At 48.7% G+C, this 27,406-nt stretch overlaps 1 protein-coding gene across 1 annotated transcript in view; it reads right to left on the bottom strand.

Annotated features, from left to right (window-relative positions):
- Positions 1-6,423: 6,423 nt before the first annotated feature.
- The window catches only part of CCDC180 (coiled-coil domain containing 180), a 55,365-nt gene continuing 34,382 nt past the window's right edge, over positions 6,424-27,406 (bottom strand). Inside the window, 15 exon segments of the mRNA XM_068974576.1 lie at positions 6,424-6,555; positions 7,731-7,866; positions 8,687-8,792; positions 11,217-11,328; positions 11,826-11,963; positions 12,501-12,661; positions 15,788-15,929; positions 16,579-16,645; positions 20,613-20,690; positions 22,457-22,578; positions 22,581-22,707; positions 22,963-23,135; positions 24,687-24,806; positions 25,995-26,093; positions 27,289-27,405. Coding sequence (XP_068830677.1) covers positions 6,424-6,555; positions 7,731-7,866; positions 8,687-8,792; positions 11,217-11,328; positions 11,826-11,963; positions 12,501-12,661; positions 15,788-15,929; positions 16,579-16,645; positions 20,613-20,690; positions 22,457-22,578; positions 22,581-22,707; positions 22,963-23,135; positions 24,687-24,806; positions 25,995-26,093; positions 27,289-27,405 — 1,830 coding nt within the window.

Here is a 27,406-nt window from a genome sequence, read left to right as displayed (position 1 = left end):
AGGCTCCCAAGGTGGCTGGTGCTTCCTTTGGGGCCTGAAGGTCCTGCTTCTTTGCTCATCTGGGACTCAAGAGCCATTGCCTTGAAAGTTCACACAAGTAAGTATGCTTGTTTGGTTTTGTGTTCTTTCCTAGGGCTGCAGTTCTGGTTCTGGACACCAGGGGGCAGGCAGTCTCCTATGTCTGAGGTGCCCACTGAGCTTTTGTGGGGAGCAACTGGGGCAGAAAGAGTTATGCATAGGTCATTCTGGCTGACCCTCAGCCTCAGAGCTAACTTGATCTCCTGTTACTAGCATTCACCTCCAGACTCAGCTGGTCAAAATCAGGAAAGGGTTTCCTCCCACTTCATCACCGAGCAGTCACTCACCTTGCTCCAGCTGCCCTGTAGGTCGGGTGTGATGCTGAAGACGACTGAGTGGTCTCTGCCTGCCAGGAGCTCACAGTCTGGAGGGATATGGACAAAATCATGAAACCAAAGACATGTGAAAGGAGAGGGCCGTTCAAGTGCCTGGGAGGAAGCTGTGAGGAAGGACTTGGGAGGGACTTAGTAGGAGAATCCGAGAGACCTCCCTGGGGTGAAATTGGTAGGGACCAGATGGAACTTCCGTGATAGCTCAGTTGGTAAAGAATCCAGCTGCAATTCAGGAGACCCCAGTTCAATTCCTGGGTCAGGAAGATCCGCCGGAGAAGGGGTAGGCTACCCATTCCAGTATTCTGGCCTGGAAAATTCCATGGATGATATAGTCCATGGGGTCGCAAGAAGTCAGACACGACTGAGCGACTCACTTCACAGATGACAAGAGGAGAAGGCACCACTAGGGCAGAGACTGGCAGGCAGAGGTGAGTATGGCCAGAGGGGTATGAAGGTAGTTGGTACAGCTGGAGTGAGCCCAGGGAGGAGGAGGAGGTCACGAAGAGAAGGGTGGGACTGGATCCTGGAGCCTGTAGACTGTGTTAGCTGTTGGGTCCTCATTGCTCCAAAATTTAGCACCTTAAAACTACAAATATTTAATATCTAACCCAGTGTGGTCTGGGTATCTGTTCATGGCTTAGCTAGATTGCTCTGCTTCTGGGTGTCTCACAGGCAGGTGCTGTGGCTTCAGTTGGCCTCAACTTGGGGGAGGATTTGCTCCCAAGTTCATCCACAGGCTGCAGCACTATGTTTGGACTGAGAGTCTGAGTTCCTGTCTATTGACCTGAGTGCTCCCTCGGTTCTCTCCTTGTGACAACTACTCAGGGCAGGACCTGGGTGCCTGCTTCCCCAGGTCCAGAGATAGAACAGAGAGAGAGAGAGAAGTGGGAAGGGAGGCAGTGAGCAGGAGGGAGGGTCAGAGAGGGAACACAGGAGAGAGCAGGTAAGAGGGAAGGGACAAATTCTTTGTCACTACATTTTGGAAGTGACCTCCCATCATTCTTGCTGCATCTCGTGGGTCACAAGCCAGTCACTAACCACTTAGCTGTTGCACTGTAGAGGAAAAGTTAAAATTTTACATATCCTTCTGCCTCTGTAACTCAGCTTGCTCCTTGCAAAGTCTGGATCACGTAGGTCACGTAGTCTCAGAAAGTGGGGACTTACAATACTAGAAACTGGAGCTATCTCACTCACCCTTGTCCTGCTGTTTGCAACCGCCCAGCCCCTGCAAACCTGCTTAATCATGCCTGTCCACGTATAAAAACTCTGTAGCCCCTTTGTTTGGGGCTCAGAGCTTGGAGTGTTAACTCCTCTGGACCCACCGATGTAATAAACCTGAGTTCGCCAACTCTCCGAGCGTGGTGCTTGTTTCTCGATTACTGGTTTCTGCCACAGCAGAAGGAGTGGCGTGTCTTAGCTAGACAGGGAACATGAACTATGCCCCCTGGAGAGGCCCAGGCGGTCGTGTTCAGCAGGCTCACCCCAGGACTGGGAAAAGTGGCCACATTTTGGAAATGACTCGGTGATGAAAAGTGTACCTTCAGTCATCATTAGAAAAGTAAGACTTTTGAATTACATGTCATTCGTCATCTGCTGAGTCAGCAAAAAGAAAAAAGGAAAAAATTTCCCCCAAAGCTGCTGTAACTACACTGCTTGGTGTGGATGAGGATTGTGGCGCTGAGTCCTCAGTGGTGGGAGGGACCCCGAGTCTTCTCCTGGAGGGTGATTTGTGCCGGGTCCCCAGATGCCCTCCCCTTTGACTCAGGGAGTCAGCTTCCAGAAGCCAGAGGCAAGGACTGGAGATGTGCACAGAGTCCATGTGGGTGGATGGATGCCTTGTACCTAAGAGCCCCACAGTGGACACCCCGCCTTGTCCGGGAGGGGACCTGGCTCCTCTGGCAGTGGGACACTGCAGACAAGACCCCTTAGTGGGCCATGAGCTGAGTTAGGGGATTGAGTTAGGGTCCAGAACAAACAAAACTATTGGAGAGCAGTCCTCCCTGTAAGGATGGGTGTTGCTTCCTGACTCAGTCTCGGCTATGGGGGCGTGAGGACACTGACACATGTGAGGTCCACTCTACATGGTGGGCAGAGGTGGCAGAGTATGGAAACCAGGGTGTAAGTGGCTAGATATGGTGACCGTGTACCCAGCTGACATCTCAAAACCAATTTATACAACCAAATGCACATTATGATTCCATTTGGCAAATATCACACACACACACAAAATGGTGTAGGGAAGAGCTGTCTCTGGATGCCAGGGTTCTTCAGTCCAGTTCAGTCCAGTAGCTCAGTCGTGTCCGACTCTTTGCAACCCCATGAATCACAGCACGCCAGGCCTCCCTGTCCATCACCAACTCCCAGAGTTCACTCAGACTCACGTACATCAAGGAAGTGATGCCATCCAGCCATCTCATCCTCTGTCGTCCCCTTCTCCTCCTGCCCCCAATCCCTCCCAGCATCAGGGTCTTTTCCAATGAGTCAACTCTTCACATGAGGTGGCCAAAGTACTGGAGTTTCAGCTTCAGCATCATTCCCTCCAAAGAAATCCCAGGGCTTATCTCCTTCAGAATGGGCTGGATGGATCTCCTTGCAGTCCAAGGGACTCTCAAGAGTCTTGTCCAACACCACAGTTCAAAAGCATCAATTCTTCAGCACTCAGCTTTCTTCACCGTTCAACTCTCAAATCCATACATGACCACTGGAAAAACCATAGCCTTGACTAGAAGGACCTTTGTTGGCAAAGCAATGTCTCTGCTTTTCAATATGCTATCTAGGTTGGTCATAACTTTTCTTCCAAGGAGTAAGCGTCTTTTAATTTCATGGCTGCAGTCACCATCTGCAGTGATTTTTGGAGCCCCCCAAAATAAAGTCTGACACTGTTTCCACTGTTTCCCCATCTATTTCCCATGAAGTGATGGGACCAGATGCCATGATCTTCGTTTTCTGAATGTTGAGCTTTAAGCCAAATTTTTCACTCTCTTCTTTCACTTTCATCAAGAGGCTCTTTAGTTCCTCTTCACTTTCTGCCATAACGGTGGTGTCATCTGCATATCTGAGGTTATTGACATTTCTCCCGGCAATCTTGATTCCAGCTTATGCTTCTTCCAGCCCAGCGTTTCTCATGATGTACTCTGCATATAAGTTAAATAAGCAGGGTGACAATATACAGCCTTGATGTACTCCTTTTCCTATTTGGAACCAGTCTGTTGTTCCATGTCCAGTTCTAACTGTTGCTTCCTGACCTGCATACAGGTTACTCAAGAGGCAGGTCCCTCCAACTCAAATCCTTGAGTCTGAATCTCCTGCTCAGTTCAGTTCAGTCACTCAGTCGTGTCCGACTCTTTGCAACCCCATGAATTGCAGCACACCAGGCCTCCCTGTCCATCACCAACTCCTGGAGTTCACTCAGACTCATGGCCATTGAGTCAGTGATGCCATCCAGCCATCTCATCCTCTGTCGTCCCCTTCTCCTCCTGCCCGAATCCCTCCCAGCATCAGAGTCTTCTCCAAAGAGTCTACTCTTCTCATGAGGTGGCCAAAGTACTGGAGTTTCAGCTTTAGCATCATTCCTTCCAAAGAAATCCCAGGGTTGATCTCCTTTAGAATGGACTGGTTGGATCTCCTTGCAGTCCAAGGGACTCTCAACAGTCTTCTCCAACACCACACTTCAAAAGCATCAATTCTTCGGCACTCAGCCTTCTTCACAGTCCAACTCTCACATCCATACATGACCACAGGAAAAACCATAGCCTTGACTAGACAGACCTTAGTCAGCAAAGAATGTCTCTGCTTTTGAATATACTATCTAGGTTGGTCAAAACTTTCCTTCCAAGGAGTAACCGTCTTTTAATTTCATGGCTGCAGTCACCATCTGCAGTGATTTTGGAGCCCCCCAAAATAAAGTCTGACACTGTTTCCACTGTTTCCCCATCTATTTCCCATTCTTATAGTCTTCTTTTTGCTCCTTTGGTCCTGTATTTCCTATAATGAATGTCTTTTCCTTTTGGAATCATAAGGAAAACAATCAAAGGCAGCACACTAGGTGGGGAATAAGAAGTGGAACGGGCATGGCTTTTGCCTGACCCCTCAGCTTTGTGGCCTCAGTTCCCAAAGGCTGGCCCAGCTAGGCAAGCTGGGTCTCACTGGGTGCAGTGGGCTGGAAGAGTGGAGCCTGTGTCCCCACTGGACTGGCGAGCAAACTGGACTCAAGAGGGGCACACAGTGGGGTTGGCCCAGGCCTCCCAATTCTGCACCCCTTCTGCTACCTGGCTCTGCCACCGTTTGCAGGCTCTGTCTGGGCTGTGGTGGGCCCCCAATACCCGCCCTAGTCCTTGTGTCCCCCTCCCAGTCCTCCTGCCACAGCAGGCGTGCTTCCTGGAGCCTTCTCTGCCAACTAGGACCTCACCAACATGGAAGTGGAGCCTGACCACAGGCTGTCCTGTACCCATACCTACACCCTGTTCTCCATGCATGCTGCCCCATGGCTGGCAGGAGGGGGTGGTGGTAGAGAGACTCCAAGGCTGGCAGAGGGGAGAGGGAGCACCCCTCATTTTTCTGGGTCCTTTCTTACTTACAAAGTACCCAGGTGTATTCATTCCAGGCTGAGTTTCAGGGACAGCCAGAGCCAAGCTGGAACACTGGAGATATCTTCTTCTTTTCAAGTTTCAGCCTCTTTATTTACAAACGAGGGGTTACATGGTGACTGCCACCCTGTCCACAGTAGGACTGAATTAGAGCATGGCACCTGCAGAGCATGCCACAGGCTGGAAGGGGCTGTGCAGACATCATTTGCTACTTTGAGGAGACAGGGTGCCATGGCAGAGTGGTACATAGGGGCCTGGCTTCAGGCTTGGAAAATGGGAGGTGGTGATGCTGCGCTCACATAACCTTGGCTTACCTGAGTCCACCTGCAGCTGGGGAGCTCGCTCCAGCCAATATAACTCAGGACTCCTCTGCCTGAGGACTCTTTCTGGTATCACAGGAGATTCCTGTCCTGCAAGCTGGCACGAAGGTGGCGCTGATACCCAGGTAACTCTCTACCCACATGGACAGAGTCCGATCAGGTGGGAGGGTGTTTCCCAGTGATACAGAGCCTGGTCACCCACAGCAGGGGCCACTCCTGAAAGCCCCTTCCAGTGACTTTTCTGCTTTCAGGTTCCTTTTTCCCATGTCCTCACTCATGCTTCTTGGAATCATCCCCAAAACAATGTGCCTCCAAGTCCTTGGCTTTGACCTTCTGGACTTGAGTCTCCACAACTGTAAAATGCAGGCTACGCTTACCTCATCAAGTCAAGACAAAGCGCATGGAACTGCGAACTGAAGCCTACAAACCATACCGGCACAGCAGGAGCTCAGGAAGTGGAGGAAGGACCATGAGCCGCCTGCCCACAAGGCGCAGACAGCTGCTGACAACTGCCACTGGTCATAGTGAGGCTGTGGGGCGATCGAGGAAGAGAAAGGAGACAAGGAAGGTGGTGGGAAGCAAGCTTCCAAAGACAGTGATCTGAATGTCACAGGACTAAAGAGACCATTAGTCAAGTTAAGGAGGCCTAGAAGATTTCTGCCAAAAGGTTATCATTGGTCATGCAAATAACCAGATACCCAGTCAACACCGGATGAAGTCTTTGTTGTGCCTAGGAATCAGTGCACAGTTGCAATGAAAACTCGCATTTTGTTAAATGTGCAATATAGTCTTTCCTATAAGTTTTAATTATTTCATTTTCCAAGATGAAGTGCCCATCATGCCTTGTGGAAGTTATCTCCCCTGAACTATGAGTCTCTATTTAAGTTAGCCATCCCTGTTATCCACCATCCTAGCTGACCAGATGGAACACCCCCTTTCACCTCTGTCTGCCTCACTGGAAGTAATCTCCATGTGGGCAGGAAGCATGCCATATCCTCGTCACTGTGAGGCTACAGCACTGGGCAGAGACGGATGGATGGAAGGGTGGGTAGAGGGGTGAAGGAATCTACACAAAATAAGCCATTTATTTAAGAAGGGTTGAGAGTGTCACAAGTACAGGCCCTGGATGATGTGCACGGAATGTTCCCAGCTGTCCTTCCAGCGCTGAGCCTCTTTCACCTGCAGTGCAGTGTGCTCCTGGACCTTCTTCAGCTCCTCTTCAAATGATGCTAAATATTTCTGGGAGGAAGCAGCAGGAAGAGGCTGCATGAGGAAGGACTTCTGGACTGTGTCTCCTAGAGGACACTCTGTGCTCTAGAGGGATGCTGTAACCCACTGGTGGGTGGCTTGCAACCCATTCCAGGCACTGGCAAGAGTTCCACAAGTCATTTCTCATGTACTCTGTCCAATAAAGCTCAGGCAGGCCTCGCTGTTTTCCATATTTTATGGATGGGAAAACTGAGGCTCACAGCCTCGCCTGAGGTTATTTAACTGAGAAGAGACTGAGCGTGACTAGGCTCCTGGTCCCCCTGATTCTGGACTCTGCCCTCCTTCCTGACACCACACTAGTCTCCTTGAAGCTCAGGGGTCCTGGCTTCCTCGAGAGGCTGAGCCCACTAGGCCTTAAGTCCTCACTGAACTCGGCAGGGGAATTGTGCCCACTGCCTGGGGCTTAGCTTGGTGGCTGGGGAAGGGCCTGCCTAGGCACGAAGGGGTCTCCAAATACCAGGGACAGTATATCTCTGGGCAGTACAAGGTTTCTCTCTGGGGTACCAGAACCGTAGGTCCAGACATCCTTGGAGCTGCGAGGTCCTGCAGGTAGCCTCAGGTGCAACTTCCTCTTTGGGCAGCCCCACGGGTCTAACGGGCCTGGGTCTAGTCCTGGCTGTCACTCTTGGTGGCATAAAGGGGACACACTTTATGACTCGGTGTCTTCTGCAGTAACGTGGGGACCATTCTACCTTCCTCATGGGCTTGCGACAAGGATCCAGTGGAAGCCTTGTGTTGAGAACAGAAGATGCAGCATCTGCTCAGTACCTATCCCACCCATCATCACTCACTGCTCCCATGGCCTCCGAGCCTCTGACTACTCTGTCCCCTTGCACTGTCTCGACTGTTCGCTGGAGAGCCTTCCTCTGCCCTCCAGTCTGGGCTCCTGTGGCACTGGGGCTCACGCCATGAGACCTGAGCTATTGCTGGAACTGGACAGGAGCTGTGGCCCATGTCCCAGTGCCTGGGAATGTTGGCTGTCACCAGTGCTGTGCCCTGGGTTACTCTGATGTGGGTCACGTGCTCCATCTGACCAGACGCCAGGGCACCTGGTGATGACAAGCTCCCTCCCTCCTTCCCAAGGCAGCACACCAAGCTGCTTGTGCTCCCTGGGGTCACCCCCTCCACCTCGCCTCTTCGCTCACCAGGTAGACAGCATCTCGGGCTTCCACGGATGCCAGGTGGCCCAGTGTTGTTTTGGCGGTTGTGATACATGGTGTTTTCCGGAGGAGAATCTTGTTTTGGATGGTGACTTCAGTAGGTTTGATTCCTGGCCACTTTCTACAAATAAACATGCATGAAAAGTCCTGCAGGCTTAGCTTCATCATTTACTGTGCACCCTCCATCTCTGGTGGAAATGGTTAACACTTCTTTAAAAAAAAAATAACATGCTTTAAATCCCTTAATTAAAAGAAAAACTCTACTGAGCATTTAAGATTAAGCTTCTTCAAGTTCTTTTTGGCATTTTCATACAGCTTATATCCATGTGTACAGACAGCTGGGTTCTGCATGGGGAAGGGAAATCCCACGCCTCTAGGGGTTTCCCTTTTCTGGATCTCGGTTTCCTTATCACTCGCCCAGCCAGATGCCAGTCACCAGTTCCTGGCTTGCTTTTCCTACCATGATAAAAAACCACTGCTGACAATTTAGCTGGGTAAATCACTGCCTTACTTCTTCCAGAGTCACATTCCTGGGGTACAAGGGACAAGCACTTCTATAGCTCTTGTCATACATGACAGACAGCTGTAGTGAGTCCCAGTACTGCCAACAATCTGAGAAGGTACCCCACACTAGGACAGGCCTCTCTTTATTGGGGGGTCCCTTCATGGGTCCTTATCACACAAACAAACAGCTGCTGAGCTCTTAGTAGGTGCCACGGGCACTTCAAGCACAATTTCATCGAGCTTTCTCTTCATAATATCATGTAAGGGAGGCTGCCATGCCCATTTCACAGATGGGGAAACTGAGGCTTAGGACACAAAGCCTTTCCAAAGTTATCAGGTCTGTCTGACTTCAGAGCTCATGCCCCTCACCATTCCACCACACCACCCCCCAGTAAACACAGCCATGTGTGGTATTCACCCCTGCTCTCAGCTCTCACCTGCTCCCCCGTTCAATCAGGGGCTTCTCACTCTCTTCCTCCAGGGACAGCCCGGTGAGTTTCCTCCGTATTAGGATTGAGGTTTTCTGTTTGGGGGGCTCCATCTCTGGCAAGCAAGAGATGGGTTACTGATGGGGGCCTCACCCACAGCCTGATATAAAGGGGACCCCCGACCTTACATTTACAGAAATGAAAACTTGTTCCCCTCTTCCACACTTATTGTGTAACTCATATTGAGTCTCAGGCAGGAGGGTTAAAGCTGGAATATGTGAGGTGTGGTTTGGGTGTGCATCCCAGCTCCAAAATGCTCTTTCTCGCAGCTTCTATGAGCTCCTGAATATGCTCTTTGGAGACTTCTTTGGCTTATACTAGCTCAAAGGGGTCCTGAACTAAGAATTTCTCCTGGAATGAACACATTCAAGGTTGTCTGTCTCACGTCTGACTCACTGACCTGCCATTTGACATGGAGAGAAAGGGGCTCTCTGTTCCTGGTGTGAGACCAGCAGGCCAGAGCAGCTCTCTGCACCCTGGTCTGCAGGCATGGCAGGGCCAGGCCACTGGGCTCAGAAGCCCTAGTTACAGAGCAGGTGAGGACCCCATGGGCCTGACGCAGGGGGCCTTCCTGGCCCAGGGGTTCCCTCCAAGGTGCCGAGGCTGCCTCCCTGTCGGCTCCACTGCTTGTTCCTTCTCTAGTCTGAACCCCAGTATCTCTGCAGGCTCCACTTTCCCAAACCAGGCTCACACTCGCCAAAGAGACCTCCACTACTAGATAGTGACCAACACCCCAGTATGCATATACATTTTGACCTAGAAAATCCACTTCTAGGAAGTTGTTGCCCCCAAATAGGGAAATATTGAGGCAGATGTTCCTTCCAGCACGATTAGAGGAGTGAAAAGCTAGACATGGCCCGTACGCACCAGCAGGGGACTACCTAATAAAATAGGACGCACAGCACCTGGAAGTGCTCACGCAGACGGTGACTGGCTTGGCCAGCATCTGCCCAGGGGGAAATTAGGCTACAAAGGAGCACACACCTGTGATCCACCCTCCCATCTCCCCACTGACATACACACAGGCCTGTGACCAAAGGGAAATGACCAGGAGGAGGACAGCCAAAGTTACCAGCACCTATTTCTGGGAGGAAGGACCATGTTCTCTTTCTTTTTAATTCACATTGAATTTCTTATTTTACTATAAAAATATTCATTGTCTTTGCAATCCAAACTTAAAACATAGAAATAATATATTTTAATTACTTAATAGAGGAGAGAAAAATGGACAATATTTAATATATGATTTGAGTCTTTGCATAGTTATAAAAGCAATTCACACAGTATATAAAATTTAAACATCATCTAATGGGGAAAAAGACTTTAGAAATCTCTCACAATCCCACTCACCAGAGGTGGTCATCAACAGTCGGGTACCTGTTTCTCAGGCTCTGCTATTCTCATTTTGTCCCTCCTTGCCTCTGTTTCTCTCTCACACAGATTCATTTATATACAAGTGAGGGTGCACGTTTATGTCACCTATGTGTTTTTTAAAGTGGTATTACAGGTAAGTATAATTGTCACCTTGCTTTTTCCTGTGACAGTATTCCTTCAGGTGTTTCCAGCTGGCACATAGAGACCTACCACACCCACCTGAACAGTTGCACAGAATTCTCTCCTATATCTGGACCATAATTTATCCAATCCTTTATACACGGATATTAACACTGTTTCCAATTCTTTGCAATTTCAAGCATTGCTGTGAAGAATATGCTTGAAAATATATCTTTGGAAAAGTATGCAAGTATGTCTGCCAGATAAGTTCTCATGGTTAGAATGGCTAGGTCAAAGCACGCACGTTCAGGACTTTGAAGTCACCGACAGAGGGTTCTCCAGGAGAAGGGGTGGAGGTACACTTTTCCGAGGGGCTCTGTGGTGCTGGGTGTCACTGAATTTCAAACCTTTGCCAGGCTCTTGGTGAGAAATGATACCTTAACAATGTTTATATTTGCACTTTTCATCATTGGTGAAGTCAAGCATCTTTCAACATTTATTGACCTTTTGAATTGTATGTGTTTGTCCTTTTTACAAACTTGACCTGTTAAGAATTCTTCATACCACAGGAATATCAGGCCATTCTCTGACCTATTCGTTACTAGAAATATTTTTCCAGTTTGTGGTTTGTCCTTCCATCTTTTGACATTTTCCCTTACTTTTGTTTTGGCCACAGGGATGTACACACCATTCCTTTACAGCTTCTAGCTCTCAAACTTAGGAAAGTTGTCCTTACCCCAAGATTATGAAAATATTTAGTATTAGGATTTCATTTGTTATATGTAATCTGACTCATTGGGGACTTGTTTTTTAGTTAAAAAAGATAATTTTAATTTAAAAAAAGAAACAAAAAAATTCATCAGTCCCCTCAATAGAGTATCTATTTTCATACTGGTGGAGTTGGGGGAAAGCAGACTCCTCCAGATCCATCACCTATGTCACCAACCCCCTGGAGCCAAGGCACAAAGGCCAGTGGGGAGCATACTTGCAACCTGGACATCATCAATGGTGACCACCTCATCCAACTGCAGCAGGAACTTCTCGGTGAAGGTGGCCAAGCTGGCTATGAAAAACCGGGCGTACTTCCTTGTGGATTCCTGGAAGAAACACGGGGAGCATGGTGCTATAAGGAGAGGACCCTGCCTCCAAAGGCAGGCCGAAGATGGGTTTGGAGAGCAATGCATGAGACAAAACCAGGGCCATGAGTCAATTGTGTCCAAGTTAACAGGCATCTGGTCTTTCTCCAGGAGGCTTCTCCTAAGTGTGACTTGAAGATAGGAAATGATTCTGCAATGGCCAAGGGACACACACAGACAATTTACCAAAGAGGAAAGAAAACTTGACAGTCAGGATCTTGGGAGAAAAAAAATATCTCATTACTAATTAATTAACTTAGAAATTTTAAAATGCAAGTTGACACAGCCAATAAAGACCGTCTCCACCTATAAAACCTGCCCACTTTCATGCCCTGCTTTGGCCAGGGTGCCAGCATAGGGCTGGGCTCAGTGCTGTTGGTGGGCTGTCAGCTGGGGTGACCTTGGGAGGGCAGGGCAGCCCTCAGCACCTAAACACCGGAGTAGAAGGCACTACTGACCTCCAGCTTCTCCTTGGTTACCACAATCAAGGCGTCCAAATCTCCCTGCCTCTGCTCTTCCACTTGACATAGAGACTCCAGATCTTGGAGCTGTGCAGGGTGTCCGAGATTTGGGTGGAGCTTCTGGGCATTTTCATCCTTCAGACAATCCAGAAATCAGTGGGTTTTTTGACCTGGTCTTGAGGACTAAGAAGTCACTGGCCTATGTCCTCTGCCAATTATAGCCATGATGTGTGCATTGACCTGTGTGTGTGTGAAGGGCTGTGGATATGCAAAGGAGTGGCAGGGTATGCAAGACTGAGGCATGGCTGGAGCCAGCTCCGAGGGTTAGGAAGTGGGAGAGCTGAGCATCTTCCCCGGAACAACCAGGGATTCAGTCCAATACAATCAACAGCATGAACGTCCCCTGGTTCCAAGGACCAAGTGGACAATCATTGTTGATCTCAAGGTCCACAGCCCCACAGAACCAGCCAACCTACCTGTTATATCCAACAAGGAATGTGCCGAACCCTTTCCATGAAGGAGCTGTTGGCTCGGCTCTTATCTCTCCAGGGCCTAGTGTCTCTCACCCCCACCCAATAATCCCAGGCCTGGCCCAACTCCTTCCCTGGGACTCAGTTCTGCTGATGCCCCGCCTCTATGTCTGAACTCCCAGGGTGATCCCAGGGGCCCCACCTTCCTTTTCTCCAGCTCTTCCTGGTAATTCAGGAACTGTCCTTGGATCTCTTTGGTGGAAGCGCAACATTTTTTCCAATGGTGCTCCTTGAAATTCTCCATCACCAGCCAACACACCTGGGGCAGAAGCTCCTCAAATCTTCTCATCTGGGCCCGTAGTTCTGTAGGAATCGGGGGTGGGGGCCAGGGGAGAGGACTGAGCAGAGCCAAGTTGCTGAGGCCATCTCTCCAACAAAGGCTTAATGCAGTTTCCCAAAGAGAAAGGCTTGGTCTACGGTGCGGTAATAGCTATTCCATCAAAAGGGGTCCTGTGGGCAAACTGGTATTAAACATACTGGATTAAGCAAGATCAAAGGACTCACACTGTAGGACTTCCCAGCACTTTATAAACCACACTGCGTCTTTCAGCAGTTCTATTTCACCCATTCTCTCTCCACATATTACCTTGACCCAAGTCTCCTCTTCTCCCTCGGGTCCTCTATGTAGCTGCACGCCAGACTTACTTTTTCCTTCACCTCTCTTCATCTCTTTCCTGTATTTCTAGTCCTTTGTTTTTCTGTGTTACATTTTTGGTTATTTTCTTTGGCACTAAAGCCACTCATAATTTTGAAATATCAACAATTTATTTTTCCAATATACATAAGCTTTATTGGTTCTCTTTTTATTTGGTTTCTCTTTACTTGGTTCATATTTACTTGCTCATTTTAATAGTCTTTTGTGCCTTACCCATATTTCTAATTTCCTCTTTTATTTAACTCAAAATAATTATTGTATTTTATATTCTGTATCTTGATACATTCAATATCTGAAGTCCTTACTGATCTCATTCTGTTGCCTCATGCTGAAGGCACCTTTTTGCTGTGGTGTGTGTGTGTGTGTGTGTGTGTGTGTGTGTGTGTGTGTGTGTATTTTGTTTTATGGTGAGCTCTTATTTGGGGCATTCTTTGTGTGGAAATCCCTGGAGGCCTGAATTGAAGGTAGCCTTCTCTGGAGAGGATCTGTAGTATCTCTACTAAAGAAGCATCCGGGCATGACACACTCAAAATCATTTTAAACTATCATCTAGAAATCTTTTGGATGATCCTCAAACACAAAGTTGAATTCAGGTTTATCTAAGTGCAACTTCAGTTTAAACACCACGAAAGGGCTGACTTATAGTTATAGATTCTCATTAGGGTTTTTCTTCTTTGTCCAGTGCCATGGCTTATAACAAGACACGTTCCTTCTAGTCAGTGGGGGAGGAGGTTTTGGTTTCTGTCTCGTTCCCCTGACTCTGCAGATGGAGCCCGGTGGAGTCCCAGGTTTCTGTGGCTTGTGCCCTTTCAGGCTGCACACCTTGGGTGATCTGGGGCTTGGTCTCTGTTCCCAGTGACCTGGAGGCCATGAAAACAGAGGCTCAAGTGGACCTGAGAGTCAGCCAAGCCCTCAAGGCAATAGCCAGAGTTACTGCTCACTTCATCTGTGTTCCTGTTCTCACTTAATCTTGAGGCCTTACGTGTTTCTTACTCTATAGCTAGCTCATCCATGCGTTCAAAAGTTTATCACAAAAGAGTTATATCCAGGATTTTTACATGTTTTCCGTGGGAGAGTTGCTCAGGATACTTGACTCCCAGTAGGAAATGGAAGTCTTCATTTCACGTGAACTGTCAGCCTTCCTGGGAGGGACATGATCTGCAGCATTTCCCAAACCCATGTGGCCATGGAACCTTTCTTTTGAGGAAGATCACATAGGATGGAACCCCACAGAGTTCAAGTGGGGAAGCTCTGAGCTAGAGAAACCAAATGCTGCCTGTGGTTTCAATTCCAGTCATTCTACAACTACAGGAATGAGAGCCATTGTTGATTTCCCCTGTATACGGCAAGGCTGTGAGGGGCTTAGTCCTCAAAAAAGCCTTGCATGGTGGTTGTTATCCTTGTCTCCATTTACAGGCAAGGGGAGTTGACTTGGTCAATGTCATACATCTGGGGAATGGCAGTGCTGGGTCTTGATCTCAGGTCTGGCTATCCCCTAATCCTCTCCCTCTTCTACCCCTGCTGCCCCTCAACCCATAGCAGGCCTGTAATGGACCCTTAGGTTCCCTGCCTTACAAGTAGAAATAATTAGGACTTCCAACGACTGCAAAAACACATATGGCTGTGGACATGGAGAACTGGGCAAGGAGAGGGGCAGCTATGGGTGTGTTTTCACAGCTCCTTTTATCTTGTTATAATCAACATAAATGGCAAGATACATCCTGCCTGCCTGTTTTCATGTCCCTGTTCTCTAGGAGGCTGTGTCTATCAAGTTCATCACAGCCCAGGCACACGGTAGACACAGTGGAAGGATTCTTCAAACGATAAAACACAGAGGTACCGTGTGACCCAGCAATTCCACTTCTAGTTTCACACCCAAGAGAGATGAAATCTTACATCCACACACAACATGCACATGAATGTTTAGAGCAGCACCATCCATAACCGCCAAACCGTGGATACAGCCAAATGCCTATCACTGAACAAATAAACAAACTATGGTATATGCACACTATGGAATATGATTCAGCCATAAAAAGGCTACATGACACACACTAACACTGGATGAACAGAGAGCAGGTTAGTGGTTGCTGAAGGCTAGGATCATGATTGAGGGACAGAGGTTCTGAAATTCACAGTGGCGATGGTTGCATAACACTGTGAATATATTAAAATCCACTGAACTGCAAAGTAGCTTCCCACTAGCTATGTATCTTACATTTGCGTGTGTGTTCAGTTGCCTGGCCATGTCTGATTCTTTGCGACCCTTTAAATTGTAGCCTGAATTGTAGCAGGCTTCTCTGTCCACAGGATTTCCCAGGCAAGAATACTGGAGTGGGTTGTCATTTCTTCCTCCAGGGGATCTTCCTGACCCAGGGACTGAACCCACATCTCCTGCATTGCAGGCAGATTCTGACATGGTAGTGTATATATGTCAATCCTAATCTCCCAGTTCATCTCACCCTCCCTTTCTTCCCTATTTTGTTGAGTGAATATCTCAATAAAGCTGTAAACAATTTTTGAAGGGTGAAACATTTTTAGTGATACAAATCACCATTTTTCTCAAGAAAAATTGACTTTTGGGGGGGAGGGCATTGTTTTTTCCCCAGTTAAATCTATCAAGGTTTTTACCTAATTCTAAGATGTCAGTTTTTCACAGGGAGTCTCTCTTCTGCCTCCATGTGACCTCCAGGTCAGGAGGGCATCATTCAGGCTGTGAGTGGCCACCACCTTTCTGTAGCCCCACCTGCCACCTGCCTACTGGGCACACCTACCTATGAGGCAGGAGTTGTAGTAATCATCTGTCTGGCTGCGGTACTCCAGGATCTTCTTGCAGATGTTCTCTGCGCACTGGTCGAAGGTTTCGTACATGCAGTTGGGCCTGGTGACTGTGCGTTTCTCTTTGCGGTAAAACTCCTACGGGAGAGGGTTGACGGTGTGGGTGCCAGGCCCCTCTCCAGGGGAATCTGGCCCAAGATCCTGGCATCCTCCTCTGTGCTCTCCTCACCCCTTGGTCTTCTCAACTGCTGTCCCCTACACCGGGGTCTCTCCTCCTCTCCCTGTCTGTCCTCGTCACCACTGTTAGTGTCCTAGGGCTATGCGAGGCACAAGTCAATGGTAAAACTCTGTGCATCCCTCAGAACTAAGATGGGTCTTCCACCCATGAGACGAAGAGCTTTCTATGGAGTGCCAAGCTGGGCCGCTAACACAGATGACCCAGAGCTCTGCTCCAAAGACTCACACCCAGGGGTGCCGTCACATCATTCTCTGCTGGTTGCTGGCCACTCAGGGGCAGAGACCAGGCTTGTTCCTGGTATCGGGTATGCTAAATATCTGACACACAGGACCCAAGAAATGTTTGGTGGCTGAATAAATGGGTAATGGATGAGCTTTAATTCTATGATGAGAAACACCACACAAGGTGACAGAAGCTGGGTAGCTGCGGTCATGGGGGCGGTAGTCCCCTTTATTCAGCTTTACCCAAAGTTATTGGCAGAAGGCAGGGGGGAGAGCCCACCAGGGGCATGTGGCCAGCAGATGGCAGAAGGGCAGACAGGGTCCTCACCTCGGCGACCGCCAGCATGTGCTCGTTGCTCTCCCAGAGGAGGCTCAGGACAATGCCTTTAAAATCCCTGCAACACACAGGAGGCAGATCCCTGAGAAGGCTTGTCTAATCACACTAATTGGTGTGGACAAGACCAAACGGACACAACATTCCAAGTACTCAGCAGCCCAGCCAGAACTGGACTTGGACAGCTTGGGATGCCCAAGCATGCTCCCACCTCGTATTTCTATTTGTCTAGTTGAATGCCTCTTGCATGTGCCAAGCTGTGTTTGGCCCCTTCCAAGTGTCTCTGTTCTCTTTTGTTCCTCATTACTCCTTGGAATTACTCACTCTTGCCCCAGGGCCACTGCTCACACTGATTCCTCTCCAGGGAACACAAATAACTTTCCTCTTGGTTACATTTGCTTTTCCTCTGGCCCTGGCTCAGTGGTAATCCCTGACTGCCTCCTTCCAATGCCCTGAGCAGCTGTCAGGTTTATAGCCTCCCCAAAGGGGCTCTGGGGATTGATATGTGTGACTGGCTGACTGATTAACCCCGTCTCTCCCAGCAGCTGGTAAAGTCCACCAGGACACACACTGTGTCTGTTTTCGTTCACCATGAATCCCCTGACCAGTGCCTGCACCTATCAGTGTCTCTGTCTTGGTTGAGAGAAGAAAGAATGATTTCTTATAAATATGAACCAAATGAGCAGGACTGCCTGTAGGACCAAACATCCTCTTTCTGACACATCTGGCCTTTAGGCTGACTACGTACACCAGGTGCTTGACTCAACAAATCTGCCCAGATCTAGCGAATATTCCTGTCAGAAAGGTCAACTGTCTCAATACCAAGAGTGAAATAAGGGACTGACGTGTTAGAACTGCACAAACCTGGAGGACAACTATTTTCCCAAAATTTCTGTAAAGTGATGCAGTGACTGTTTTACACACACATCATTTTTGACCGGTTTCTAAAATATATGTATATATATATTTAAATTCCCTCAAATTAAAAAAAAAAATGGAGAAGGAAATGGCAACCCACTCCAGTATTCTTGCGAGGAGAATCCCATGGACAGAGGAGCCTGGCAGGCTACAGTCCATGGGCTTGCAAAGAGTCAGACACAACTTAGAGACTAAACCACCACCAAATTAAAAAAGGGACTTCTCTGGTGGTCCAGTGGTTAAGACCCCGTTCTTCCACTGCAGGGGGCACAGGTCCAGTTCCCTGCTGGGGAACTAAGATCCTGCATGCCTCTTGGCCAAAAAACGTGTGTGCGTTTGTGTGCGTGATGTGATCTTTCATTTACAAATTCACTCATCATAATTAAAGAAAACTAGAAATAAGCTGAAAAGCAAGATGGAAAAATTAATGCTAACATGTACTATATTTCCTTCTGCTGATGTTTAAATTGGTTTGGAATTAGGTTCATGTGCTTTTTACATTCCATACCCTTTAAAGTGTTCCCCCTACATTATGCTATCATTTTAAATGGCTGTGTAGCACCATTGGGTATGTATGTACTATGTTTACAATCCCCTATTTTTGGACTTTAGGGTTTCCCCCCATTTTTAGCTAGGATAAAAAGTATTGCATGGTACATCTTCATGTAAACGTTTCCTTCCTGAGAGATGGTTTCTTTGGGAGAGGGACCCATGGAGCTGCACCAAAGGTATAACTTCATGGCTTTCACCACTACTTTTCCCAACCCTTTCTAGAAAGAGAGTTTGCTCTCTGTTGACTTTGACAAAAACTGCCTTTGAGCAAACATCAGGTTCTTCTATATGCGTTCACTATACTTTTCCCAATTTCTGTTGCATGACTCATACTCCCGGCATGGCTTTACTAAGAATAATTTGGAACTTTATTGGCTTCTTGTGTAAACAAGAACTCCCTAAACTGGCTCCTCTAAGACCTCTCCCTCCCTGCCCACAACCCCCCCACCCCCTATCAACACCTCTGCTCCTTCTTCCCCATTTTGGCACCTTCCGCCTTCCCTTCAGTTGCCTGGTTTCCTCTGATATGTCCCCCTCTAAACCGCTACCTCCTCCATCTCTCTGTCCTTCCTGTCGGACCTTTCCCTTCCCACTCCAGCCCTCAACTCCCTACAGCTGCTTGAACTAAGTTTAGGCCCCTGACCCTATAAAGGCTCTCAAGGGACTGAGGGACTCCTGAAAGCAACTGCCTGAGGCTAAAGGGGAAAAGAGGCTGGTGAGAAGCATGCTGGACATTTCACCCACTCATATGCGCTCCAGAATTCAAAAACTCTTATAATTATTTATGTGAGTTCAACAAGAAGTTGTCCTCCTTGCAATGGGAAATAATCGGAAACACTGATAGATAGATAAAAGAGGCTTTGACTGAAATGTCATATGGACAACAATGTATAAGATCAGACATGATCAAACATTTTAAAGAAACTAAGGTTGACTTGATGGAGACAATGCTTTTAAGCCCTCTTTGGAAAATCATCCTGGCACCTGGTTTATGGGGTTCCCAGCTTCATAGGTGGGTAAGGAAAAACCTTACAGTATTGTGGGGACCTTAAGAAGAGAGGATTTCACCCAAATCTATAGGTACTGTGGGTGAAATCTGACTTGTCTTCCTAGTCTCAAGAGGCTTTTAAGAGTCTAATCTGAGATTCTTTATGAAAAGCTCCAGCAATGCAAACATAAAAGTTTTAGTGGTCAGTTACCACTCTTGCTGCATTTATATAAATAATCAGGCCAACTCTAAAGAGACCAGACTTGTTTCATAAACAAGAATCAAAAAGAAAGGCAACAGAAATTTTACGTTTCAATAACTATAGCACTCTCTTGTGATTAGTAGATCCTAACCCTATTTGTTAAGAAGGCTGAGTGCCGAAGAATTGATGCTTTTGAACTGTGGTGTTGGAGAAGACTCTTGAGGGTCCCTTGGACTGCAAGGAGATCCAACCAGTCCATTCTGAAGGAGATAAGCCCTGGGATTTCTTTGGAAGGAATGATGCTAAAGCTGAAACTCCAGTACTTTGGCCACATCATGTGAAGAGTTGACTCACTGGAAAAGACTCTGATGCTGGGAGGGACTGGGGGCAGGAGGAGAAGGGGATGACAGAGGATGAGATGGCTGGATGGCATCACGGACTCAATGGCCGTGAGTCTGAGTGAACTCCGGAAGTTGGTGATGGACAGGGAGGCCTGGCGTGCTGCGATTCATGGGGTTGCAAAGAGTCGGACACGACTGAGCGACTGAACTGAACTGAACCCTATTTGTTAGCTTTGAGGATTCATGACTTCCCTGGAAACTGGACCAGATCTTGCCATCACGCACACTTTGTCAATTCTTATCAAATCTCAACTCTTCTGTTGTTGTTTAGTCACTGAGTCATGTCTGACTCTTTTGTGAGCTCATGTACTGTAGCCCACCAGGCACCTCTGTCCATGGGATTTCCCAGGCAAGAATATTGGAGTGGGCTGCCATTCCCTTCTCCAGGCTCAATTCTTCTAGCCTCCTTTATATTAATATTTCTAATTTTTCTCCCACCCTCCTGACTTTATGTCACTGAGAGCTGAACCCTAAATGTCTAGGTCCCTAGTAGGACTCGTAGTTATTCTATAGCTGGCTTTTCCTCCAGGATCCAAAGAAGCCCTGCCAGGTGGAAGTGGGTGATGGGCAACTGGAATGCCAGGAGCTGCTCCCAAGTGGGCCACTCTGGGGCTTCAGGCCCAACGTCTAGAAAGCTCCTTGACTGGCTGCCCTACGACCAAGCTGCAAGAGATGGAGCAGCTGGCCTTGAATAAACAAACGGTGACTGAACAGAAATAAACAGATTGTTCAAAGGAAAGAAGAATGTCTTCTTGATGAATGCCTAAATTTGGTGAAAATGTCTCTCAATAAATTCAGGTGAAATAGGCTGAGACAAACAGACCTCGGCCCTTACCAGTCCCCCCGCAGACCTCTCCTGCTCTGTCCCTCTACAGCTTATTTTCCCCTCAGTTGAGTCAGATTTAGCTGCCAAGTGACAAAGATGGCAGGTTAAAATGGAGCTAAAGGAAATGGCATTGACACTTACTCTGCTGGAGGGGGAGGCTTGTCGCCGAGCACCTGGTACTTTCTATCCAGTCGGTTGGGCTTGGTGTACCGCATGATGCTGTGGGGCAAAGGTGGGTTAGTGCTCTGCAAGCTGGGGACAGACACAAGCAGAACTGAGTCTGTGGGAGCCCTACCTGGACTGCCTGTGCAGCCCAGCCCTTCAAGCTGCTGCCCCACCCCTCGACAGCTCTGCACACAGCCTTATAGTAGGGATGGAGCCCTAACCGCTGAAACCCACACAAGGCCGAGGGGGAGGGACGGGGGGGCTCCAGCCCCGAAAGTAGAATCCTTGCTTCCCTGTGGTGAGGACCCAAAGAAACACAGATTGAGAGCCACAGGTAGGGATGCCAAATTTTCAAATAAAAGCACATATTAAATTTAAATTTCTTAACACATTATAAACCAACTATACTTCAATTATATAAATTTTTAAATAAACTTGAATTTCATATAGGCAATAAGCAATATTTTGCATACACACCATGTATTACATGGGACATACTCATATTAATAAATATTATATGTTGTTTTTCTGAAATTCAAATGTAACTGGACATCCTGAATTTTCATCTGGCAGCCTTAGCAGCATGTATATTTCACTGGTAACCACTGAGAGATTGATTATACAAATGGACAATGGCTATACCGTATACATATATAGAGAGAGCCCTGGCTGATAAGTGGTAACAACCTGCCTAGGACACCAAGCCCTTAGCTACAATAAACAATTCAGGAAGCCGGCCTGCTGGAAGTCCAACTTGCAGGAAGACAATTGTTATCTTTAGTAACGATCCAGGAAGCCAAATAATACACCCTGTAACAATCAACCCTACAGGGCCAGGACCTGCTCAGTACCTGACAGCTCCCTTAGATTTTGTCCCTGCTTCCAGTTTAGGATGAACAAGTCAAAAATGTACCCCTAACCAATCACACAAGATGCCCACTGCACTTGGGCCTCCTCCAGCCTTCCCAGGGCAACCACCACCTCCTCCAGCCTTCCCAGGGCAACCACCACCAACAGGGCACATCTGAAGCCCTCCCTTTTCTCCATTACACCCCTTTCCCACTCCCTCGCCCGCCTTTGTGTCTGTGCTAAAATGCAAGTGATAGTGGCTGATTCCCTGGTTGTAGCAAGCTCTGCATAGTCTTTGCTCTTCCCATTTGGTTGGTCTTTGTTTATTTCCACACTGCAGATGGCATGCCTGTTCAAAAAGACTTTCTGGATGTATGCAAAGCAGGGATCTCTTCAGTGTCACTTCTTCAAAACCAAGAGGTAAACTGGGTCAATAATGGCTCATCAAAGACTCAGAAAGTCAGGTCAGCCATGTGGCTTCTGTCCTCCACCTTCTATAAAATCGGTGTCAGGGGCCATCCAGGGCCCGCGTTCACTGAGCCATGAGTCTAACGACCCTGACAGGGCATAGTGGGCAGAACACATGGCCCGGATGCAGACAGCCAGGGCTCCCAAGACTCTGTGATGTCATCCAAGGAAAGCCACCTCCAAGGTCACATCCTCTGACAGACACAGTGTGTATGGGAGGTAGCTGTCACTGTGGATGACCACCCAATGCCCTGACAGGTTCTCAGGGTGGAGGGCTGTGAGAGTCAAGCCACTGGGCAAGGATGAGAAGAGACCTGTGTAAAGCTGGCTTTGGAGTTGGCCCCTTGTGGGGTCCCAACTTGGAAGGTCCCTATTTGGAGAGTCTGTGAGCACAGGAGGCGCATTCTGAGGACGTGGGCTGGCAAAGGGTAGCCTCTGGCCTCCATCTGGGGGTCGGGGTTGAGTCTGAGAAGGGGAGACTGCAGGCAGCCTAGCCTCTCTACCTTGCTACCGAGGTGGCACTGGCGATGGACAAGTCTTTCTTCAAGGAGTGCTCTGCTCGGTTCCGGAGTCGCCTCAAGGCTTTGGGTGATGGGTACCCAGGAGAACAACAGAGAATCCAAGGTGAGGAGGGACAAGGTAGCACCCCCAGCTACCCCACTGTCAGCGCCTAAATCCACAGGCCTGTCTGCCCCTACCTGTCTGGGACCGTTCTTTGTCGCACTGATGGGTTGAAGACTTTGAGTCAGGAAACCTGAAACCAAAGGAAAGGATGTGAGCTTTTCCCCAGTGACCAAGAGGATGGCTCAGGCCAGGCACTGGGCACCATCCTGGTTAGCCCACGATGCCACATGAGTCTGCCCAATCGTGAACTCTACTTCAGAGGAGGAAGCTGAGGCTCTGAGGGGAGAAGGAACCCCCTGCACAAGGTCACAGCTGTTAGGGTGGGCTCACATGGGGACTGCCCCCTGAAGGGTTGGGCCCCACTGTTCACACCCGGGCCACTCACTGCAGGATCCTCTTGACCACCTCCACGGCTGGGTCTTCAATCATGGACTTCCCCATGCGGCTTGGCTGGGCAAAGGACTCAGGGGTAACCATGTCTACCTTAGCCTCTTCTTCATAGACTTCTGAAGATAACAAGATGTCACTCTCTACCTCCAGGTCAGTCAAGACGTTGTCCTGCAGGCCAAAGAGCAGGGTCTGATTGTGGGTGTCAGGGAGGCAGGCAGCCTCTCTTGACCCTTCTGTGAAGCAGCAGGGATCATATATACCTTAGAGGGCCATTCATTCATTCATTCATGTGTACATGCTGAGACCTTCAAAAGTATTTCTTGAGTGCCTGCTTTCTGCAAGGCTCTCCCTGGGCCTGGGACACAGGGTAAAGGGGCCACATGTGACTCTTATCCTCATGGAGCTTATAGTCTGGTCAGAGAGACAAGACATTGAATATGGACGTCTACAAATAAATGGTCAAACTGGGGCCAGTGCAATGAAAACAAAGTTACAGCATCTTCCCTGAGGCTGAGGGTCATGAACTGGGCTACTCACAAATGTGCCCAGGTGGTGTTTTTGAGCAAAGGACAAGTAAACAAATGAGTGCATGGATAATTGAGTGGCCACCTCCACCTTGAGTTGGACCTTAGAGAAACAGTGAGTGAGGGACCCACCATGAGCACTTGGCTGAGCTATGCCCTGTTTCATTCTGTGTCTTGGCTGCGCTGTAAGCCCTGGAGGGAAGGACTCCAGCAGGACTCCCGAGTTTCATCTCGTGGGGCTCAGTACTGTTGGTGTGATGAAAGCTTAGTGCTGGCAGCACAGCAGGAAGATCCTCCCCACAGAAGGAAGGGCTGGTTCAAAGCACGGCAGTGAGAGGCGGGGCCGGAGGGTGGGCAGAGCACAGCTTGAGGGCATCCACTTATGCTGCCATTGGCTCTGTGACAGGTCCTCCTGGAAGCTGGCTGAGACCTCTGGTGAAAGCTTGGTGAGAGAGGGTGAGTGTGGGGTGAGGGTGACAGGCTCTGCCCTCTTGGGGCACACAGTCTAGGGGAGACAGCTCCTAAAAGGGGGACCTCACTGAAAGGTCTATGGGTTCATGCAGAAGTAGCACATGCCTCGGGGGTCAGGAGATGCTGGCCCAAACTAGTGGTTGAGTGAGGGCCTGGGGGAAAGTGAGCTCTTAGGGGGACCAGAGAAATGAAGGGGTCAAGGAAGGCCTGGTGAGGATCTGGATCTTATCCTGAGGACAGGAAAGGGCCACGGGCAGACTGGCCTTCTCCAAGAGGCCCAGCTGCAGCTCAGGGAATGGGTCACAGGGGGAAGTGAGAGGATCAGGACAGCCATATGCACAAAAGATGGGGGGCTTGGACGGGTAGTGGGAGTGGGATGGGGAGAAGCTGGCGGCTGCTAATGGGAGCGGGTGCGAAGGAAGAGGCTGAGGGGAGAGACTTCCCTGCGAGCTGAGAGCCCTGATGAGGTGGGGAGGTGCTGCCAGGAGGTGATGGATCTCCGAAGGGACCAGTGCATGGAACTGGCCCATATGGGATGTGAACCCAGATCTGATTCCACAGTCTGTGGCCTTTCTAAGGCATCCCTGCAGGCCTGATGTCCAGCAGGGGCCTGGGAGGTCTTCTCTCCCTGGGATCTGCTGAACCCTGTGGGACACCTGGGAGCCCAGCCCAGCCCCCACAGCTCAGATACTCTTCCCCGTGGCTGCCCCATCCCATTCCTTACGGGAAAGACCAGATGAGTCATGGATATCGTGTCCAGCTTGCAGTTGAGATACTCAATCCTTTGGCTCAGTTTTTCTTTCCAAGTTCGAATAAGGCCAAGGAGGTCTTCTGTGCTCACTACCTAGTGAGAACATGGAGGAAAAAAGCCACAGGAAGCAGGCTGCAGGTGGGCAGGCTGACTTCATATGGACTGTGGGAACTGGCTGGCTGGTGAGGACACCTCTTGGATCCAGGGAGGGCCCCCTCTTGCAGGGAGGGCCCTGGAGGAATGAGGGGTCCTGGGCCAGCTCTCTTGGGTGACTCTACTGGGGCAGCAGGTCCTTCCTCGATGGGGCATCAGGAGCTCTATTCCTGGTTCTATGGGTTTGTTCTGAGCTAATGTTTTAAATTTACTTGACTTCCTTGGTGGCTCAGAGGATAGGTATAGAATCTGCCTGCAGTGCAGGAGACCTGGGTTTCATCCCTGGGTCAGGAAGATCCCCTGGAGAAGGGCAGGGCAACCCACTCCAGTTTTCTTGCCCGGAGTATTCCATGGACAAAGGAGCCATGGCCTCAGAGGCCATGAGGTCGCAAAAGAGTCGTACAAAACTGAGCAACTAAACAAGAACAAATGATGATAAAACTTCAACTCGGCTACTGAAACGAAAGAGAAAAGATCTTCTGGCCAGGACACCAGGTTTACAAGTGCCTGGCTGGGCTGGGGAGAAAAGTACTCAGAGTGGCCAGGACACGCTGGCCACAGGGGTGTCACAGGGGACAGAGACAGGCGCTAGAGGCAGGAGAACAAGCAAGTCAACGATGTAAACATGCAGAGACCTGCTTTGCTGATCAGGGCCTGGTAGGCACTTCGAACCTCACTTCTCTCAGACTTCATTCCAATTTGGACTTTTCACCATTTATACATAGAAAATGGAAGTAATCAGTTTATGCACACTGGTCAAAACAAAGGGAAAATCAAACAAAAGATGGTTGTTCAGAGGGAAGAGTCCTGCTTCTGTTACTCATCCAGGGCTGCTTTCTAATTATAAGGAGGGAGGCCTCGTGACATCAGAGTGGGAGGGAGGCCAGACTCAAGCCCCAATGCTTGCTGGCCTCAACATGCTTGCCAGGGAGGTGCTGGGGGCCAGGGGCAATGGCTGGTTTCTCTTCTCTTCCTTAATTCCATTGAATAAAATAGAGGTGAAGTAGGAAGGCTCAGAGGCCCTGCTGGTGGTAGAGAATTCTAGACCACAGATGTGAGTTTATTTCCAGTTAACAATTCTAGCATGCATCTTTACTATCCACAGCTTAGCATCTACTGAACACTTACTTGTTTACTTCCTTTTGAGCTTCGGCACATTTGTACCTTGCTTTGAAGTTGTTCTAGAGAAGAATTTAATCCCTCTGTCTGCAAATTGGATTTTGCCACCTAGAAAAACCAGCGGTTCATAGATTAACTTCCAGAATACTTATTTTGATCAAGAAAAAGTTTAGCAAATCATTATCTGAGAGATGGATTAAATATGAGAAAAATGAAATCGGAGGGAAAATGCAAAGCTGTATTAGAAACTAGACCAATGCAAATTTAAAAGATTTTTTTTTTTCTGCCAAATAAATAAGTTTCAAAAATAAAACTGGTGATCTGCAGTACTGGTTGAGGGTGTTAGGACACACTCAGGCCCTGTTGGTGAGGGGGTATCTGTACAAGCCACCTGGAAAGCACAAAGAGCCTTAAAATACTCCTGCTCTAGCCCAGGAATTCTAGCTCTGGGAGGCACCCTATGAACATCATCAGGGCTTCCAGTAAAGTGAAACCCACTAAGAATTCCTCCAAAAAGGAATGGTCAAATAAAAATGGCAACACATTTGGGAGAGAGAAGTCATCAAAGTGATGTTTTTGAAGAAACTTTTCAGCTTAAAAAAAGTTTTTACTGCAGCTTAAAAAATTGTAATCAATAGCACCCTTATCCCCACTGGCCTGACCCTCACTCCAGTGCCACTGAGCCCAGCTCATGGGACCCTGATGTCGGCCGCATTGCACCGCATTGCACCAGCGTTTTCTTCTTTGAGCTCTCTCTCTCTCCTTGGCTCCAACTCCCCCAGGGATTTTTTGATGATCTCTCCAGGACACTGCTCCACACCGTCCTGCTCGGCTGGCTCCTCCTCCTCCATCAAGCCTTGGGAAGCACTACTTCCCCAGTCCAGATGAAATCCTCTCCTCTATGTCCCCACGCACCTTATGCGGCCCTCTTGTCTTCTGTAGCCCAAATAGCCTGGCATTTCCTGAATTTCCGGTGTCACAGACATGGGTTCACATGTTGGCCCCACAATTTAGGAACATTGTGTTCTTAATGACTCTCTGCCTCAATTTCTTTATTTCTAAAACGGGCTAAGAACAGCTCTTGTGAGGACTCATACAATTCATCAAAATAAGCCCACTAAGATGCATGCTGCATGATAACTCAGTGCATGTTAGAAGCTATTATGATTTAACCTCTGACTTCCTGGCCGGAGTGCAAGTCCCAGGGGGCAGAGACCACGGCTGTATCCCCAGCACCTGGGACAGTGCCTGGGGTGCAGGTGTGTGATAAACATCCAGCAGACGGAGAATGCATCTGTCCTACCTCGCACTTGATGTTTACTTGCAGATTCGTCAGTAAGCGCTGGATTTTCTCTATGAAAATAAGGTCCACGGACAGGTTATGGAATTTACTTTCAAACTTGCTGATGAACTCATTAGCC

The sequence above is a fragment of the Capricornis sumatraensis genome, chromosome 6, assembly GCF_032405125.1.
Source record: "Capricornis sumatraensis isolate serow.1 chromosome 6, serow.2, whole genome shotgun sequence".
Classification (NCBI taxonomy): domain Eukaryota; kingdom Metazoa; phylum Chordata; class Mammalia; order Artiodactyla; family Bovidae; genus Capricornis; species Capricornis sumatraensis.
This window is presented reverse-complemented; position numbering and strand designations above follow the sequence as displayed.